Genomic DNA, 18887 nt, shown 5'->3' on the forward strand with positions numbered 1-18887 from the left:
TAGTCTCTGTTGGTCTGTGGTGGTCTGTGATGGTGTGTGTTGGTCTATGGGGGTGTGTGTTGGTCTGTGATGGTCTGTGTTGGTCTGTGATGGTCTGTGTTGGTCTGTGTTGGTGTGTGATGGTCTGTGTTGGTCTGTGTTGGTGTGTGATGGTCTGTGTTGGTCTGTGTTGGTCTGTGTTGGCGTGTTACCTGACAGGCTCCCGTCTCGGCGTCGCAGCTCTCACTGTGGTTGTTGCAGCGACAGGGAATACACGGACGAGCCAGTAGAGACTTCTGACTTTGAGGCGACAACTCAGACAGAGGCTGACGGAAAAAACCTTCAGCACACTCCTACAGACAGACAGGTCAGAGAGACAGACCGGTCAGAGAGACAGACAGGTTACAGAGACAGACCGGTCAGAGAGACAGACAGGTTACAGAGACAGACCGGTCAGAGAGACAGACAGGTTACAGAGACAGACCGGTCAGAGAGACAGACAGGTCAGATAGAGACAGACCGGTCAGAGAGACAGACAGGTCAGATAGAGACAGACAGGTAGACAGACAGACAGACAGACAGACAGGTACCTGGCAGGACAGGCCTCTGTATCCAGGTGGACAGATGCAGGACTCGATCAGTCTGGCCACGCCCCCCGTTTCTGACTCCTCCTCCACTGCCGTCTCCATGGTGATGTTTGAGATCCTTAAAGACAGGATATGACATCACCAACAACACACTGTGTAATAAAGTGTGTACGACAGTGTATAGTTCAGTGTGTAGTAGAGTGTGTCATTCAGTGTGTAGTAGTGTGTATTAGAGTGTGTAGTAGTGTGTAGTAGTGTGTGTACCTGCTGTGCAGCAGTCCTGTCCCGTATGAGGCCTTGATGAGGACGTACTGGACGTTGCTGAGGACAGACAGGAAGTCGGAGCGACTCACCGTCTTCTCTGACACACTGTTAAAATACCTCCAGTTGTGCTGTAACACACACACACACACACACACACACAGTGTTATAGTTGAGGTCTCAGGTTGCGTCCTGTTACCCATGATGCCTTGCAGCCGTACCTCTGTCATCGTGACGTCATGCTGCGTGCTGACGCCGTTGCTAGGGGCGACCATGTCGGTGTAGATGACCAGCTTCCTCATGGCTCCGCCCCTCATCAGGACCTGGGGCTCCTGATTGGACAGCCCCGAGCCGTCCTCAGCGTAGAAGGTGACGATGTAAGAGAGCAGGCCGCCGTACGCCAGCAGCTACACACACACACATTACACACAGTACACACCATGAAGTACACAGCTACACAATGTACACATTAAGCCTGTCAAACAACAGATCAGGTGCTGTCAGACAACAGTTTGGGCGGCGGTACCTGTGGACCCTGGAAGGGGGCGGGCAGCCTCCAGTAGAGCGGGCCGGCGTGTCCGCTGCTGTTGAGCTGTCGGGTGTCCAGCAGCATGTCGCCGCCCTGCTGGTAGACTCCAGATACGACACCCTGCAGGTTAGACTGACTGACCAATGACAGGACAGCAGGAGGGCGAGCGAGAGGGATCTGTGGAGGGGGCGGGGCTTAGTTAATATTCATTCTGTGTAGCGGCCAGCAGGGGGCGACTCTGGTACTCTGTGTGTGTGTGTGTGTGTGGACTCACGGGGACCCGGGTCAGTCCTCCTTTCTCCTCACAGTCTCTGCTGAGTCCTGAACAGAAGCACGGCGAGCAGCCTGACGGGTTCAGAGAGAACCATCCAGAGACACACTCCTCACAGCGCCGCCCGGCCACGCCCACCTGACACACACACAAAATTTTATATGGTTATACATGTTTACACACACACACACGCACACACACGCACACACACACACACACACGCACGGCGTTACCTTGCACACACACTCTCCGGTGTGTCCACAGTCACACACTCCCAGCGTGGCATTGCAGAACGTCTCGTCCGTTCCCGCCACGTCGCAGCCACACGCTGAGCATGCTGGGTAACCATAGTAACCATGAGCACACTGGTCACATGACCTCCCAGAGAAACCCTCCCTGCACGGACACTGCCCATTGGTCAGATCACACTGAGGGGCGGAGCTTCCTGCAGCGCTGCAGCCGCACGCCTGAACGCACAAAACACAACGTTAGTGTGTGTGTGTATGTGTGTGTGTATATGTGTGTGCGTGTGTATGTGTGTGTTTGTGTGTGTGTGTGTGTGTATGTGTATATGTGTGTGTATGTGTGTGTATGTGTGTGTATGTGTGTTTGTGTGTATGTGTGTGTACGTGTGTGTGTGTGTATATGTGTGTGTATGTGTGTGTATGTGTGTGTATGTGTGTTTGTGTGTATGTGTGTGTACGTGTGTGTGTGTGTATATGTGTGTGTGTGTGTGTGTGTGTGTGTGTGTGTGTGTGTGTGTATGTGTGTGTTTGTGTACCTGGCAGCCCGTGACGGGGTTGTGACCCCAGTAGCCCGTCTCACACCTGTCACAGGTGTGTCCCTCGGTGTGGGCGGGGCAGATGCACTCACCGCTCTCGGGGTCACAGTTCCCTCCGGTGTGATCACAGGTGCATGCTGGGAGGAGCAGAGATCACAGCCAATCACAGACGAGACAGTGGACCAATCAGAGTGCAGCGTGTTACCTGGTCCGTCTCTCTACCTGTGCAGCCGCCGGCAGGTGACCCGTAGTAACCGTGGCGACATCGGTCACACTTCTCTCCGGCCACGCCCTCCACACACTGGCACCGCCCCTCCTGGTCACACGCCTCAGACAGGGATCCTGATTGGCTGCAGCCACAGGCCTGACAGCCCCGCCCACTCTGCAGCCCGAAAAACCCAATCTGAAAAAAAACATTATACATATATATTATATATTATAATTAAATAATATTAAAATATTACAATTAAATAATAATAAACAATTATAATTAAACAATAATAAAATATTATAATTAAATAATAATAAACTATTATAATTAAATAATAATAACATATTATAATTAAATAATAATAAAATATTATAATTAAATAATAATAAACTATTATAATTAAATAATGATAACATATTATAATTAAATAATAATAAATATTATAATTAAATAATAATATAATCAGTTCCAGCCTGGTCCCCTGTTGGTGATGTAGGCAGGTATGTGTGTGTGTCTCTCACCTGGCAGCGGTCACAGGTGAGTCCCGTCACGTTCTCTCTGCACACACACTGACCTGTTGTCACATCACACACACTGGAGAGGGCGCCGCTGACATCACAGCCACATTCTGAAACACACACACACACACACACACACACACACACACACACAGAGTCATGTGACAGCAGGACAAAGAGTTCAGAGTCTGAATCTAATCTGGATTAAAGAGATCAACATTCCTGCTACACAGTGTGTGTGTGTGCATAGGTGCCGAATTGGGTTAAACAGTGTAGATATCAGGGCTGGTTTACATGGCTACTTAATATTCAGCGGTGACATCGATTATGGTGTCTGCTGGCAGGTAAACCTACCAAATAGCAAGTTAAGTCCACACCTGGGCATTGTATGTACATCTCGCACTTTACTACGTGCAGTGTAGTGAAGTTTAATTGCATTTATAGGCTACATTGTTAGCTGTGACGTTGACTTCATCACTGTGTGTGTCGACTGAAACAAACGAAACTGTCTCATCTTCTCTCTTGATGACACTTGGACTGCTTTAATTATGAAGCGAAGCAGCTGCACTGTAAAAAAAAAACTGTTGCTTTTACGGTAAAAAAACAGCAGCTGTGGTTGCCAGAACTTTACCGTAATAAATACGCTGCAACTTTTTCTAACATTACGGTAAAATTATATTAGCACTGTTGATTTCACGTTTAAGATTGCCATTTTATTCCATTTTTTACCGTATAAATAAAAATTTTTTCTATCAAAAGAAACACTGTTCTGCCATATAATTGACAAGAAAATACATTATAAATTCTGCATAAGTTAAAGATTTTACCATTAGATATTACAGTATATTTTTGTTAGAGATATGGTGTTTTGTACATTAAACAGTTAGAAAAAGTATTTTTTACAAAAAATAAACGCAAAAATTACAGTGATGCTTGTTTATATATTACAGTATATTTTTATCACAAACAGTGTATTTTACAGTAGAGTAATGTATTTCCCCCCCCAAAAACCTAAAAAATACTGTTTTGACTGGTGTTTACATTTACGGTGTTTTATTGTTACTGAAACAGTGTGTGTGTTTCTTTGTGTGTGTGTGTGTGTGTCTCACCCCGACAGTCCTTGGCGTGCACGGCGTCTCCATAGTAACCGGGCTGACAGACCTCACAGTGTCTCCCTGCGGTGTTGCCGAGGCAACGCAGACACTCCCCGGTGACGGTGTCACAGTGTCCCGCCTCCTCGCTGTCCACGTTACCATTACACTGGCAGCGCACGCAGGCCCCGCCCACCACCTGTGGGTTGCCATAGAAACCACTGGCACACCTGCAGAGACAGAGACAGACAGGTGTCACAGCAGGCAGGCACCGCAGGCTCTGATTGGACCTTCGGCCTGTCAATCATCCTCACCTCTCACAGTTGTTTCCTGTGTAGCCGAGCTGACACTGGTCACATGACACCTCACCAGACACCTGCAGCACACAGGTAGGGCTGAACCTGCAACACACACACACACACACACATTATACACACACATTATACACACATTATACACACACACACACACACACACACACACACACTTTAAACACACACACACACACATTTTAAACACACACACACACACACACACACACACACTCATTATACACACACATACAGACAGACAGACACACAAACTGACACACACACACACACACACAGACAAAAAAGACAGACAGACACACATACACACACACACACACATTATACACACACTCACACACACACACACACACACATTATACACACACTCACACAGGAACACACATAACTGCTTTTTGAATCTGTGACATCACACCGACCTGTTGGACGTCTCCGTCAGAGGACAGGGACACAACCGACAGTCCTCCGGTGTCCCCTCCGTGGCATCGCCATAGAAACCAGGAAGACACTGATCACAGTGAGGACCAGTGGTGTTGTGGGTACAACCCTGAGAGACAGACAGGCAGGGAGACAGACAGACAGTCAAAGAGACGGATGGCGTAGAGACGGACGCCGTAGAGACGGTCGCCGTAGAGACGGTTTCTGTGTTGACTGAAACTCACCAGACAGACTCCGTCGATGTCACACTCGCTGGCGTGGTCGTTACATTCACACTGCATACAGTTTCCACCGAACAAGACTCCGCCCACCCGGTAGAACCCCGGGAGACACGCCTAACACACACCAACACACAGACACACACACAGACAAACACACAGTTCAGCCATGAGACAGGTGGACGTTGTCTTCAGGAACCAGAGACAGAAAACTGAAGCGGTTAGCTGACCTCACAGGACGTCCCGCTGTAGCCCCACGGACATTCACACGTCTCCACGGCAACCGCCTGGACTCCAGAAACCGAACCAGACTGGGAGACGTCCAGAGACACCGAGCTGAGACTGAGAGACAGACAGAGAGACAGACAGGTCAGAGTGACAATATAAAGCAATATCAAGTTATATAAAGTACTAATAGTAGTATTAAGTACTAATTGTCGTATAAAGTGCTAATGGTAGTATAAAGTACTAATAGTACTATAAAGTACTAATAGTACTATGAAGTACTAATAGTTTAAAGTACTAATGATAGTATAAAGTACTGCCAGTACAATAAAGTTCTAATAGGAGTATACGGTGTTGTCTCTGGTGTCCTCACCGTATGGGCCCGTCGGCGGAGGCGTTCAGGTGAACTCTGACCCTCAGTGATGTCACGGCGGCGAGGACGGTCATCAGGTCGTCTCGGGTGACGGGGACGCCGGTCTGATCGTCCACGAACCGATGGGGGACCATCGCCACGGCAACCGAGCGCTCGGCCAGCTCAGACAGGACGAGGACGAGAGGACGGGACAGACGCAGAGCCCGACCGCTCCCCTGGAGACAAACAGGCCTCAGGTTAACAGATTAACTAAAATAAATACAAATAAAATAAATAAATAAATACTTGTCTTCCTCACCTCAACGATGATGTCACAGTGGGCGGGGAGAGAATGGTCTTCATTGTCCAATGGGACGTCATAAACCAGAGAGAAGTTCAGGAAACCTCCATAGGACACCAGCTAGAGACAGACAGACAGGCAGGCAGGCAGGCAGGCAGGCAGACGGGCAGAGAGACAGACAGGTCAATATTCAGATTTTATCAGACAAACGTATCAGAGATGTCGTACTGTCTTTTTTTCCCCTTTCCACTGAAAAACAAAAAACATTTACTCCTGCAGCCTGTCTCACCTGTCTCACTTGTTCTGTCTCACCTGTTCTGTCTAACTTGTCTCACCTGCTCTGTGTCACCTGTCTCACCTGTTCTGTCTCACCTGTTTTGTCTCACCTGTCTCACCTATTTTTTCTCACCTGTTCTGTCTCAACTGTCTCACCTTTTTTTGTCTCACCTGTTTTGTCTCACCTGTTCTGTCTCACCTGTTTTATCTCACCTGTCTCACCTGTTTTTTTCTCACCTGTTCTGTCTCACCTGCCTCAACTGTCTCACCTGTTTTGTCTCACCTGTTCTGTCTCACCTGTCTCACCTATTTTGTCTCACCTGTCTCACCTGTTCTGTCTCACCTGTTCTGTCTCACCTGTTCTGTCTCACCTGTATCACTTGTCTCACCTGTCTCACCTATTTTGTCTCACCTGTCTCACCTGTTCTGTCTCACCTGTATCACGTGTCTCACCTGTCTCACCTGTTTTGTCTCACCTGTTCTGTCTCACCAGAGAGAACATGGGTCTCCACGTTCCACAGCGTGAGGAAACGGACTACAAACTGATTCTGAATTCACATGAAGATATCTGCTCGCAGAGATGATGGAAATAAAAGCTGACCTTGTTGCCGAGGAAACTGTTGGGCGCCGCCCACAGCAGCACCTGTTGGTGGGCGTGGCCTGAAGAGTTGTTGGGGATGGGGAGGTCATTGTCATGGACAACCATTGGCGTGCGGGGGGAGGGCTGGAGCCGAGCGTCAGCATGGAACACCTGGAATTAAAGTTCAATATGAAAGTAACCAGTCAGTGTTACCTGTCTGTCTCCACAGGTGTGACTCTGTGTTTTACCTGAGCTCTGGACCAGCTCACAGGTGTGTCTGTGTGTCTTACCTGAGCTCTGGACCAGCTGGAGCTCTCACATACGTCAGAAACTCCGAAGCAGAAACAGTCGGAGCAGCCGAGAGGATTAGTGGCCTGGAGGTCGTAGAAACCTGGTTTACACAGGTCACAGTGAGCTCCAATCACGTTCTCCTAGAGGACAGACGACAGGTGAGACATCAGAGGACAGGTGAGATGTCAGAGGACAGGTGAGACAGAGGACAGGTGAGACATTAGAGGACAGGTGAGACATCAGAGGACAGGTGAGACATCAAAGGACAGGTGAGATGTCAGAGGACTGGTGAGACAGAGGACAGGTGAGACATTAGAGGACAGGTGAGATGTCAGAGGACAGGTGAGACAGAGGACAGGTGAGACATCAGAGGACAGGTGAGACAGAGGACAGGTGAGACATTAGAGGACAGGTGAGACATTAGAGGACAGGTGAGACATCAGAGGACAGGTGAGACAAAGGACAGGTGAGACATCAGAGGACAGGTGAGACAAAGTACAGATGAGACAGAGGACCGCTGAGATGTCAGAAGACAGGGGAGACGTTAGAGGACAGGTGAGACATCAGAGGACAGGTGACCTGTGAGAGGTCGGAGGACAGGTGAGAGGTGAGAGGTCAGGGGTCAGGTGTTGTTACCTTGCAGGTGCAGGGCCTACAGGGGTCGGTGTTGGTGCTTCCTGACAGGTTACACTCACAGCGAGCACACAGAGGAAAGTCTCTGAATCCAAACGCACAGCGGTCACACCTGAGACCTGAGAACCCCTCAGAACACACACACTGACCTGGGGACACACCTGGACACACACACACACAGACTTTAGTACTGCTTGCTGGACCGTATTAATATTAATAATAATAATAATAATAATAATAATCATAATCATAATAACAATAATAAAAACATTAATATATTAATAATAACAAAAACAATAATAATAATAACAGTAATAATGATAATAACAACAAAATAACAATAATAAATAATAATAATAATAATAAAACAATAATAATAATAATAATAATAATAATAATAATAATAATAATAACCTGGCTGTGTGTCGTCTCTGCTGCAGACTGAAGACTCGGATCCTCTCAGATCACAGTTACACTCCACACACGGAGAGTCTGAGTACGGAGACACCTACACACACACACACACACACACACACACACACATAGTATCTGTAGTACCTCAGCAGGTCTGTAGTATTATGTGCAGTATAAATACCTCAGCAGGTCTGTAGTATTATGTGTAGTATAAGTACCTCAGCAGGTCTGTAGTACTATGTGTAGTATAAGTACCTCAGCAGGTCTGTGGTACTATGTGTAGTATAAGTACCTCAGCAGGTCTGTGGTACTATGTGTAGTATAAGTACCTCAGCAGGTCTGTAGTACTATGTGTAGTATAAGTACCTCAGCAGGTCTGTGGTACTATGTGTAGTATAAGTACCTCAGCAGGTCTGTGGTACTATGTGTAGTATAAGTACCTCAGCAGGTCTGTAGTACTATGTGTAGTATAAGTACCTCAGCAGGTCTGTAGTACTATGTGTAGTATAAGTACCTCAGCAGGTCTGTAGTACTATGTGTAGTATAAGTACCTCAGCAGGGCTGTAGTACTATGCGTAGTATAAGTACCTCAGCAGGTCTGTAGTACTATGTGTAGTATAAGTACCTCAGCAGGTCTGTAGTACTATGTGTAGTATAAGTACCTCAGCAGGTCTGTAGTACCCGGGTCTGCAGGTCTCACAGTTGACCCCCGCGGTGTTCTGCTGACAGTCGATGCAGACTCCGCCTCCCGCCAACACGCCAGCAGAGTTCAGACTCAGAGAGAGATCAGAGACGGTCTGGTTGTAGAAACAGTCCACCGCTTTGTTGTGACAGTTACACTCTGAGAGACAGGTGAGAGACAGACAGGTGAGAGACAGATATGTGGAGACAGACAAGTAGAGACAAACAGATGGAGACAGACAGGTAGAGACAGACAGGTAGAGACAGGTGGAGACAGACAGGTAGAGACAGACAGGTAGAGACAGGCAAACAGGTAGAGACAGACGGGTGAGACAGACAGGTAGAGGCAGACAGGTGGAGACAGACAGGTGGAGACAGACAGATAGAGACAGACAGGTAGAGACAGACAGGTGGAGACAGACAGATAGAGACAGACAGGTAGAGACAGACAGGTGGAGACAGACAGATGGAGACAGACAGACAGGTAAAGACAGACAGGTGGAGACAGGCAAACAGGTAGAGACAGACAGGTAGAGGCAGACAGGTGGAGACAGACAGGTGGAGACAGACAGGTAGAGACAGACAGGTGGAGACAGACAGATAGAGACAGACAGGTAGAGACAGACAGGTGGAGACAGACAGATGGAGACAGACAGACAGGTAAAGACAGACAGGTGGAGACAGGTAGAGACAGACTGGTGTCTCTTACTTTCACAGGTGTTGCCCTCGGAGATGGTTCCTGGTTGCCATGGCTGCTGGTGGTAACCGGGGCAACACTCATTGCAGCTCTCTCCACAGGTGTTGTGTTCACACACACACTGCAGCTTCTACACACACACACACACACACACACACAGAGGTTGGGGGGTTCATCAGGTGTTGTCGTGGCGACCTCTAGTTCAGGTGTTCAGGTGTACAGGTGAACGGTGTGTGGTTACCTTGGTAACGGGGTCCAGAGGGCAGCTCTGGGCGTGGCCGTAGCAGATACACATCCCGCCCACAGACACGTCTTTGATGGAGTAATAATACTAAAACAAACAATAAATAACAATGAAATAACAACAATAAATAACTTATTGATTAATTATATATTTGATAATTAATTTATAAGATTAATATTAATAAATATTAATAATAACTTGTTGTCGTAATAAGTATGAAAGCAGTAAAACAACATCATTAAGAACTGTCTGTCCTCAGGCAGCCTGTCTCACCCTCCGGGTGACGATGGGGTCGATCTCTCGGGGGTCGCGGATGCTCAGCGTCATCAGGTCGGCGTTGAGCGTTCTGATTCGCTGAAGCCTCAGTCTGATGAAACGAGCTGACGTGAAGTTCAGGAGGTCAGAGGTCAAATCATCAGCTCCCGGTCGGCCGTTTATCAGAGAGGTGTGGATCTGAGAGAGAGACATGTACGAGAGAGAGAGAGAGAGAGAGACGGGTCAGAGAGAGAGACGGGTAGAGTGAGAGAGACCGGTCAGAGGGAGAGACAGGTAGAGGGAGAGACGGGTAGAGAGAGAGAGAGAGAGAGAGAGACAGGTCAGAGAGAGAGACGGGTCAGAGAGAGAGACAGGTACAAAGAGAGAGACAGATCAGAGAGAGAGACAGGTCAGAGACAGCAGCCTGTCTCACCTCTCCGTGCTCCAGAGGGTTCAGTCTGGAGTAGTACGACGTGCAGATCACTTCCGTGTCGCTCTTGTAGGTCGGCGGTCCGAGTCTCGGCGTCATCTGGTAACGAGTCAAACACTCCGAGTCACTGATGGCGTAGAACTGCCAGGGGTCAAAGGTCACACCGTCCAGAGAGCGCTCCAGGATCCAGTTACCTGACAGAGAGACAGACAGACAGAAAAACAGGTGAGTCAGACAGACAGGTGAGTGAGACAGACAGGCAGACGAGTCAGACAGACAGACAGACAGGTCTCACCTGGTCGGGGGGAGTTAGCTGCCTTGATGATGATGTAAGCGACTTGAAAGACCTAAACAAAGAAAAACTGTTAGCTGGAGTCACTCATAGAACTCAGGTTACAGTCTCATCAGCTCGGACAGGTGTGTTACCTGTACACCTGGATAGGTGTGTTACCTGTACACCTAGACAGGTGTGTTACCTGTACACTGGTGTGTTACCTGTACACCTAGACAGGTGTGTTACCTGTACACCTAGACTGGTGTGTTACCTGTTCACCTAGACAGGTGTGTTACCTGTACACCTAGACAGGTGTGTTACCTGTACACAGGTGTGTTACCTGTTTCAGGTCCAGTGTGATGGTGATCCAGTGAAACTGACGTCCGTTCTTTATACTGGGACTCTGCCACCACTGATTGGTCCCATCGATGGCGTTGGTGATCGGATGGCGTTCTGAACAACACACACAAGTACTGTTAGAGATACTACTACTAGTACTGCTGCTACTACTACTACTAGTACTACTGCTACTGCCACTGCTTCTAGTACTACCGCTACTGCTACTGCTACTAGTACTACTACTGCTACTACTACTACTACTACCACTACTAGTACTACTGCTACTCGACTACTAGTAGTACTACTAGTACTACTGCTACTGCTAGTACTACTGTTACTACTACTAATACTACTGTTACTACTAGTAGTACTACTACTACTACTCCTAGTACTACTGTTCTGGTGTGAAATGGACCTGCTGGTAGAAGTGGACTCTGTGGTTCTGGTTCTGTACCTTTCGATAGGACGGAGTTGGCGTCACATCTGGGGCAGTGTGGGTTCTTGATGAGTCGTCCTGGAACGTGTTCGACCAGTTTACAGTAAACTTCTGGTTCTGGATCTCCACATGTCGCGTTACTGCTGATCACAGCGTTGCTGGCCAAGTTAAAGATGGCCGGGAACAGACCTGAAACACACCGCTAACTGTTAGCATCACGCCACTTACTGTAAGCACCTCACAGCTAACTGTTAGGATGCTGTTCAGTTGGATGTGCAACAAGAGATGAAAACACAATACAAACATAAATAACAAAACATTTTGATAATTTAACTTTAAACTTTTCACCAGTTTTCACTGTTTGTTTGTTGAACAGAGACACATGTAAAGTTAAATAGTTAAAAGTTAAATATCATCAGGCTTTAAAGGTGTAAAACGACGTGTGTGTCCTTTAGACTTTTGAAGGTTTTCAGTGAATTAAATCAGTGAAATCTTCAGAGGTCAAAGGTCAAACTGCTGCAACACAACAGATCATTAAAAAAAAAGATTTTTAATGTTTCACGTTGATTTTAATTAAACAAAAATAGTTTTTAAGTTCTTTAAACTGTAAAATCTTCAACGCCTGAAAACTTTAATATGCTACAAATAAATCGGGACAGTTTACAGAAACACACACACATACACACACACACACACACACAGACTGATTACTGTTGTGTGTAATCAGCTGTGAAAGTGTGATAACATTAACTGGGTGGTCTCACACACACACACACACACACACAAACATGCTGTGTTGTGGGAACACACAGACCTTCAGATGTTTGTGTGAGTGTTAAAGTGTCCTGTGAGTCCAGGTGTCTCAGTGGAGACGTGAGCGAGGGGGGGGGGGGGGTCCCCGGCTGTGTCCCTGACTGTGTGTGTGTGTGTGTGTGTGTGTGTGTGTGTGTGTCCCTGACTGTATGTGTGTGTGTCCCTGTGTCCCACTGAGGGACAATAGAAATGCTAAGGAGGTTGACACGTAGAGAGAGTGGGGGGAGGTGAGACTTCTGTCCTTTAATCAGAGACACACACACACACACACACACACACACACTCTTTATGACTGTGTGTGTGTTGGGGGGAAGAGAGGAAGAGGGCGGAGTGTGTTGTTAACCCTAATTGACACACACACACACACACACACACACACACACACACACACACACACACACACACACACACACACACGATAATAATAATAATTTCCCTCCAATTTAGGTGCAGTAAAGCTACATGTTGTACTGCAGTAAAACTACATGTTGTACTGCAGTAAAACTACATGTTGCACTGCAGTAAAGCTACATGTTGTTCTGCAGTAAAACTACATGTTGTACTGCAGTAAAGCTACATGTTGTACTGCAGTAAAACTGCATGTTGTACTGCAGTAAAACTACATGTTGTACTGCAGTAAAGCTACATGTTGTACTGCAGTAAAACTGCATGTTGTACTGCAGTAAAACTACATGTTGTACTGCAGTAAAACTACATGTTGTACTGCAGTAAAACTGCATGTTGTACTGCAGTAAAACTACATGTTGTACTGCAGTAAAGCTACATGTTGCGCTGCAGTAAAACTACATGTTGTACTGCAGTACAGCTACATGTTTTACTGCAGTAAAACTACATGTTGCGCTGCAGTAAAACTACATGTTGTACTGCAGTACAGCTACATGTTGTACTGCAGTAAAACTACATGTTGCGCTGCAGTAAAGCTACATGTTGTACTGCAGTAAAACTACGTTGCACTGAATTAAAACTACATGTTGTACTGAATTAAAACTACATGTTGTAATGCAGTAAAACTACATGTTGTACTGCAGTAAAACTACATGTTGTACTAAAACTACATGTTGCACTGCAGTAAAACTACATGTTATGCTGCAGTAAAACTACATGTTGCACTGCAGTAAAACTACATGTTATGCTGCAGTAAAACTACATGTTGCACTGCAGTAAAACTACATGTTGTACTGCAGTAAAACTACATGTTGCACTGAATTAAAACTACATGTTGCACTGAATTAAAACTACATGTTGTACTGAATTAAAACTACATGTTGTACTGCAGTAATACTACATGTTGTGGCTGTAATGTGCAGTAATAATAAACAGGGATTGTTGAAGGACTGGAGAGATAAACGAGTCTGGTTGTGTCTGTCTGACTCGTCTCAAGGTTTCTCCAGAATCTCTTTCCAGGCTTTTATCACATCAGAATCACGTCGACACGTTAAAATCTGCTTCATGTTTCTTTTCAAACACAGTTTCAATGAGTCAGAGAGCTGAAGCTAACAGCTAACAGAGCTACATGAGCATTAAATGTTTCACAGTAATAATAATAAATAAAAAAACAAAAAACATTTCAAACCAAAAGTTATCAGATTGATTCTTTGATGAGCTCAGAAAGATAAATCTGACATGTAAAACTTTTTCTAAACTAGTGAGACAGAAAAGAAGTTTGTTGAACAAAGTGAAACAGTGTGAGGATTACATCTGTTAAATATTGAAGATAAATATCGATATAGATAAAGAAGACGTGTTAGTTTACATCAGGGGTCTCAAACTCAAATTACCTGGGGGCCGCTGGAGGCAGTAACAAAATTACCAAAAAAAAGACACAAAATTACAGAAAAAAAACTAAATTTCTTTAAAAAATGACACAAAATGACCAAAAAAGACACACAATTATTTAAAAAAGACACAAAATGACTGAAAAAAGACTAAATTACTTAAAAAAGAAACAAAATGACAAAAAAGACACTAAATTATTTTAAAAAGACACTAAATTATTTAAAAAGACACAAAATTATTTAAAAAGACACAAAAATTATTTTAAAAAGACACAAAATTATTCTAAAAAACCATAAAATTATAAAAAAAAGACACTAAATAATTTAAAAAAAGACACAAAATGATTTAAAAAACCATAAAATTATTAAAAAAGACACTAAATTATTAAAAAAAAGACACAAAATTACCAAAAAAGTAATTAAAGGGACCTTCCACACACAACACGGTTAAGTGCCATTCATATAAAACTCACATTAAACTTTCATATCAAGGTGGGGGCCACAAAATATCGTCACGAGGGCATGAAAGTTTGAGACCCCTGGTTCACAGAGACAAAGTGAAGATAAAAAAAGAGTCTCACCTCTCTGCTGAGCTGCAGCTCGCTGCATCAGCAGCAACAACAGCAGCAGCAGCTTCATCTCCGAGACCTGGACCCAAACTAAGACCACCTGGACCCAAACTAAGACCAACTGGACCCAAACTAAACCAACTGGACTGAGAGTCTCTAACTGGGCTCAGTCGTCAGCAGTGTTGGTGTGCAGCAGCAGAATAAATGTGGTGAAGAGGAATGTGTTGCCACAGTGACTCTCTCATTCATTGAGCTCAGTGTGGGGGTGGGGTGGAGGGGTGGGGGGTTGGACTGTACCAACTGCTCTGCTGAGGGGGGAGGGGTCTCTCTTAAAAACACTCTTTCTACTGGATTCATCAGAGTCTGTATCAAAGAACATGAATAATGTCAAACAGTGTAAAAACCCAACAGAACTGTTTGTTTTGTTTTGTCTTTTGTTCCATATTTAATGACTGATTGGTCATAAAGTTCTGAGTAAAGTTCCTGTTGTCTCTGAGTCATTTTAAACTAATCAAAGTGTTGAATGAGTGAAATATCTTCACTGATCAGTGATTCAATCAGAGCCTTAACAGAAGCTGTTCATCATCCATTCACTCGTGTTTAAAGTCAGAACTTTGTGAGGAATATTGAGGAGGAGAAGTGAGTATTTAAAGGGTTAAATGCTGTAAAAACAGCGGTCTGCTCCTTTAACTGTGTCCCCTCATTCAGCTCTAACTATTGTCTGAGTCGGTGCCGGGCCGTACCATCTCACTCTCTGTCTCCTTCTCTTCAGCATTACATACTGATCCAGGTGATGGGTTACAAAAGGGGTCTCAAACTGGCGGCCCGCGGGCCAATTGTGGCCCTCGTGACGATATTTTGTGGCCCTCACCTTGATATGAAAGTTTAATGTGAGTTTTATATGAATGGCACTTTACCGTGTTGTGTGTGGAAGGTCCCTTTAATTACTTTTATTGGTAATTGTGTGTCTTTTTTGGTCATTTTGTGTCTTTTTTTTGGTCATTTTGTATCTTTTTTATGTAATTTAGTTTTTTTCTGTCATTTTGTGTCTTTTTTGGTCATTTTGTGTCTTTTTTGATCATTTTGTGTCTTTTTTGTAAGTAATTTGTCTTTTTTGTAAGTAATTTGTGTCTTTTTTGTAATTAATTTGTGTCTTTTTTGGGTCATTTTGTGTCTTTATTAGTAATTTTGTCTTTTTTGTTCATTTTGTGTCTTTTGCCATTTTGTGTCTTTTTGTTCATTTTGTGTCTTTTTTGATCATTTTGTGTCTTTTTTGCCATTTTGTGTCTTTTTTGGGTCATGTTGTGTCTTTTTTAAGTGATTTAGTTTTTTTTCCTGTCATTTTGTGTCTTTTTTAGTAATTTTGTGTCTTTTTTTGATCATTTTGTGTCTTTTTTGTAAGTAATTTGTCTTTTTTGTAAGTAATTTGTGTCTTTTTTGTAATTAATTTGTGTCTTTTTTGGGTCATTTTGTGTCTTTATTAGTAATTTTGTCTTTTTTGTTCATTTTGTGTCTTTTGCCATTTTGTGTCTTTTTGGTCATTTTGTGTCTTTTTTGATCATTTTGTGTCTTTTTTGCCATTTTGTGTCTTTTTTGGGTCATGTTGTGTCTTTTTTAAGTGATTTAGTTTTTTTTCCTGTCATTTCGTGTCTTTTTTAGTAATTTTGTGTCTTTTTTTGATCATTTTGTGTCTTTTTTGTAAGTAATTTGTCTTTTTTGTAAGTAATTTGTGTCTTTTTTGTAATTAATTTGTGTCTTTTTTGGGTCATTTTGTGTCTTTATTAGTAATTTTGTATTTTTTTGGTCATTTTGTGTCTTTTTTAAGTAATTCAGTTTTTATTCTGCGGTTAGAATATATTTTCCAAAGTGCGTGCCCCCCCACCCTTCGCCCCACAAAATGTTGTTATTAAATTCAAATTATTCATTTTATTTAGTTTTGAATTGCAAATCAGTTTTTGATGACTCATTTTAAACACAAAAAATATTCTAATAATGCCAGAAAACGGCCAAAGTCAATTCATGTCAAGTTTATTTTCATAAAAAATATGCATGTTATTTTTGTTTTGAAGTGCAAAAGAAAATATTCAGATATCAGCAGATGCAATAAACACAAAGAGCTTATGAAGACGTCTCTTCTTCAAATATATGTACTTTTTTTTTTGAGCAGTCACTATAGTTTGGTGTCAAACATTTTCAATTACACTATAAAACAATTTTAATAAAATTGGTGACCAATAACTGACTCATTTTTACTTCATTAGATGGAGAAAAACAATTAACAAAACAACTTCAGCGCTCTAGAAAATGTGTAGGTGAGTTTACTCGAGTCGTCTTCAGTCTGCAAGAAAAATAAGAGGAAAGAGCATTTCTTATGTTGGTTCTCTAAGTTCACACACAAAGATTTATCTCCAAATCTCTCAGTTAACCCTTTGATGCTCAACATATTGACCCCTCTTCTAATGCACAACATGGGTCAAAAATGACCCTCATTCATTCCCATGTTATTTAATGCTGCTGTGTGTTTCTGTGCTCTATCTTTTATATCAACTTGTTTTATGATTGAATATTCCAAGTATTCTTTCAATATCTTGTTTTTGATAACAACAGATCATTATTTCCATTCTGCCTCTCATACTTTATGAAGAAAAAACGTTTTTGTATTATTACATAGCTAACTACTTGGCTAAGTAGCTTGCTAAGCTAACTACATAGCCAAGAAGTTAGCTTAGTCGTTAGCTTAGCAAGAAACTTAGCCAAGAAGTAAGCTAAGTAGTTAGCTTAGCACGCTACTTAGCCAAGAAGTTAGCTAAGTACTTAGCTTAGCAAGCTACATAGCTAAAAAATGGATATGGGTAATTTCTGACCCATGTTGAGCATTAGAAGAGTAGTGACACAAAAAGGGATTTTATTAAAAAATAAATAAAGGAAAACATAAAATTAGGATGTATGATGATAAAAAACAAACTAATTGAGGAAACCCTGGAATACTGAATGATGAAAATAATTTATTGCAAAGATATAGAACATAAAAACTCTGTCGGGTCACTTTAGACCATGTTGTGCATCAAAGGGTTAATATTGAACCGAGTATCTGTACGTCTCTCTGTTCACACTTAAACACCCAGTCTGAGGACTTCCTCCTTAAAAAAAAAAGGTGTTTATACTAGAGAAACAATTGGCCTGGTTTCTCTCTTCTTCTTTTTTTTAAAGGCAGCAAGTTACTCAGAAAATGATGTCAAGGTTATTTAAGAACCACATTTCTGACAACATGTTTAAAAGAACGAAGAGCAATCCTTCTCTCTGTTCTTCCACTGCAAAAACATTTCAACACAACACATTATCATATTGATTCAAAACAGCAATAAGAACAAAAGACATTCAACAAATCTGTAGAAAACGTCTGCAGGGGTTTGCTCTTGTTTATAGTTTTAAAATTCGTAGAAATGATCATTTCAGGACCCGTGTCCTCTGTATAAATGTCCTGTTCTGTCTTCACTTTATGCCGTATTTCTGTTTGTTCTCTACAAGTTTCTCTTGAAAATGAGACCCCATGCCTCAACCAAATGACCTGTATAAATAAATGTTAAATACATTTTTAAAAGTCTTTAACCATAAGATTTTGACCCGGCCCACAGATAAGAGGACAAAAATGGATGGATGGATGGTTCAGTACTGGTTCAATGGTCTTCTATCTATTGTTACTCCCCTATTAGTCAAGTTATTTTTAGTAGATGAAGTGTAAAGATTTCTGAACTGAAATCCCACCACAGTTTTTACCTACTTTCTGCTGAGAACTTGCTGCAGGAAAGCTGCTAAAAAGTGTAAACTGTAGATATTTGTGCAGCAGGAGATCTGCTCCGTCTCTCCTCCTCTCTGTTCTCAGACAATCTGTTGAGCTGCAGGAGAATATCAGCTTGTTTCACAAACAATAACTAGAAAATTTCCTCTGGGGAAATTCTGAAAGGGCCATGGGGGCTACTGCCGGTGTGTGTACACTATGGTGAGATTCTTCAGAGATTTCAAACAATTAAAACTAGTAATGTTATAATACTATGTTATATACAAGGA

At 43.3% G+C, this 18887-nt stretch overlaps 1 protein-coding gene across 1 annotated transcript in view; it reads right to left on the reverse strand.

Annotated features, from left to right (window-relative positions):
• lama1 (laminin, alpha 1) overlaps positions 1–14889 on the reverse strand; it is a 28664-nt gene extending 13775 nt beyond the window's left edge. The window contains exons 1-30 of the mRNA XM_059349224.1: positions 14832–14889; positions 11660–11830; positions 11207–11319; positions 10888–10939; positions 10596–10786; positions 10181–10360; positions 9905–9994; positions 9676–9793; positions 8948–9126; positions 8286–8379; positions 7875–8032; positions 7238–7378; positions 6969–7118; positions 6110–6211; positions 5812–6026; positions 5444–5555; positions 5220–5330; positions 4977–5104; positions 4543–4629; positions 4247–4458; positions 3141–3247; positions 2631–2811; positions 2409–2545; positions 1861–2094; positions 1631–1765; positions 1354–1533; positions 1049–1234; positions 831–958; positions 570–684; positions 192–332 (exon numbers count right to left, since the gene is read on the reverse strand). Coding sequence (XP_059205207.1) covers positions 192–332; positions 570–684; positions 831–958; positions 1049–1234; positions 1354–1533; positions 1631–1765; positions 1861–2094; positions 2409–2545; positions 2631–2811; positions 3141–3247; positions 4247–4458; positions 4543–4629; positions 4977–5104; positions 5220–5330; positions 5444–5555; positions 5812–6026; positions 6110–6211; positions 6969–7118; positions 7238–7378; positions 7875–8032; positions 8286–8379; positions 8948–9126; positions 9676–9793; positions 9905–9994; positions 10181–10360; positions 10596–10786; positions 10888–10939; positions 11207–11319; positions 11660–11830; positions 14832–14889 — 4206 coding nt within the window. The remainder of the gene's footprint in view (positions 1–191; positions 333–569; positions 685–830; positions 959–1048; positions 1235–1353; positions 1534–1630; positions 1766–1860; positions 2095–2408; positions 2546–2630; positions 2812–3140; positions 3248–4246; positions 4459–4542; positions 4630–4976; positions 5105–5219; positions 5331–5443; positions 5556–5811; positions 6027–6109; positions 6212–6968; positions 7119–7237; positions 7379–7874; positions 8033–8285; positions 8380–8947; positions 9127–9675; positions 9794–9904; positions 9995–10180; positions 10361–10595; positions 10787–10887; positions 10940–11206; positions 11320–11659; positions 11831–14831) is intronic.
• Positions 14890–18887: the final 3998 nt, after the last annotated feature.

This window comes from Centropristis striata, chromosome 14 (genome assembly GCF_030273125.1).
Source record: "Centropristis striata isolate RG_2023a ecotype Rhode Island chromosome 14, C.striata_1.0, whole genome shotgun sequence".
In the NCBI taxonomy this organism is placed as follows: domain Eukaryota; kingdom Metazoa; phylum Chordata; class Actinopteri; order Perciformes; family Serranidae; genus Centropristis; species Centropristis striata.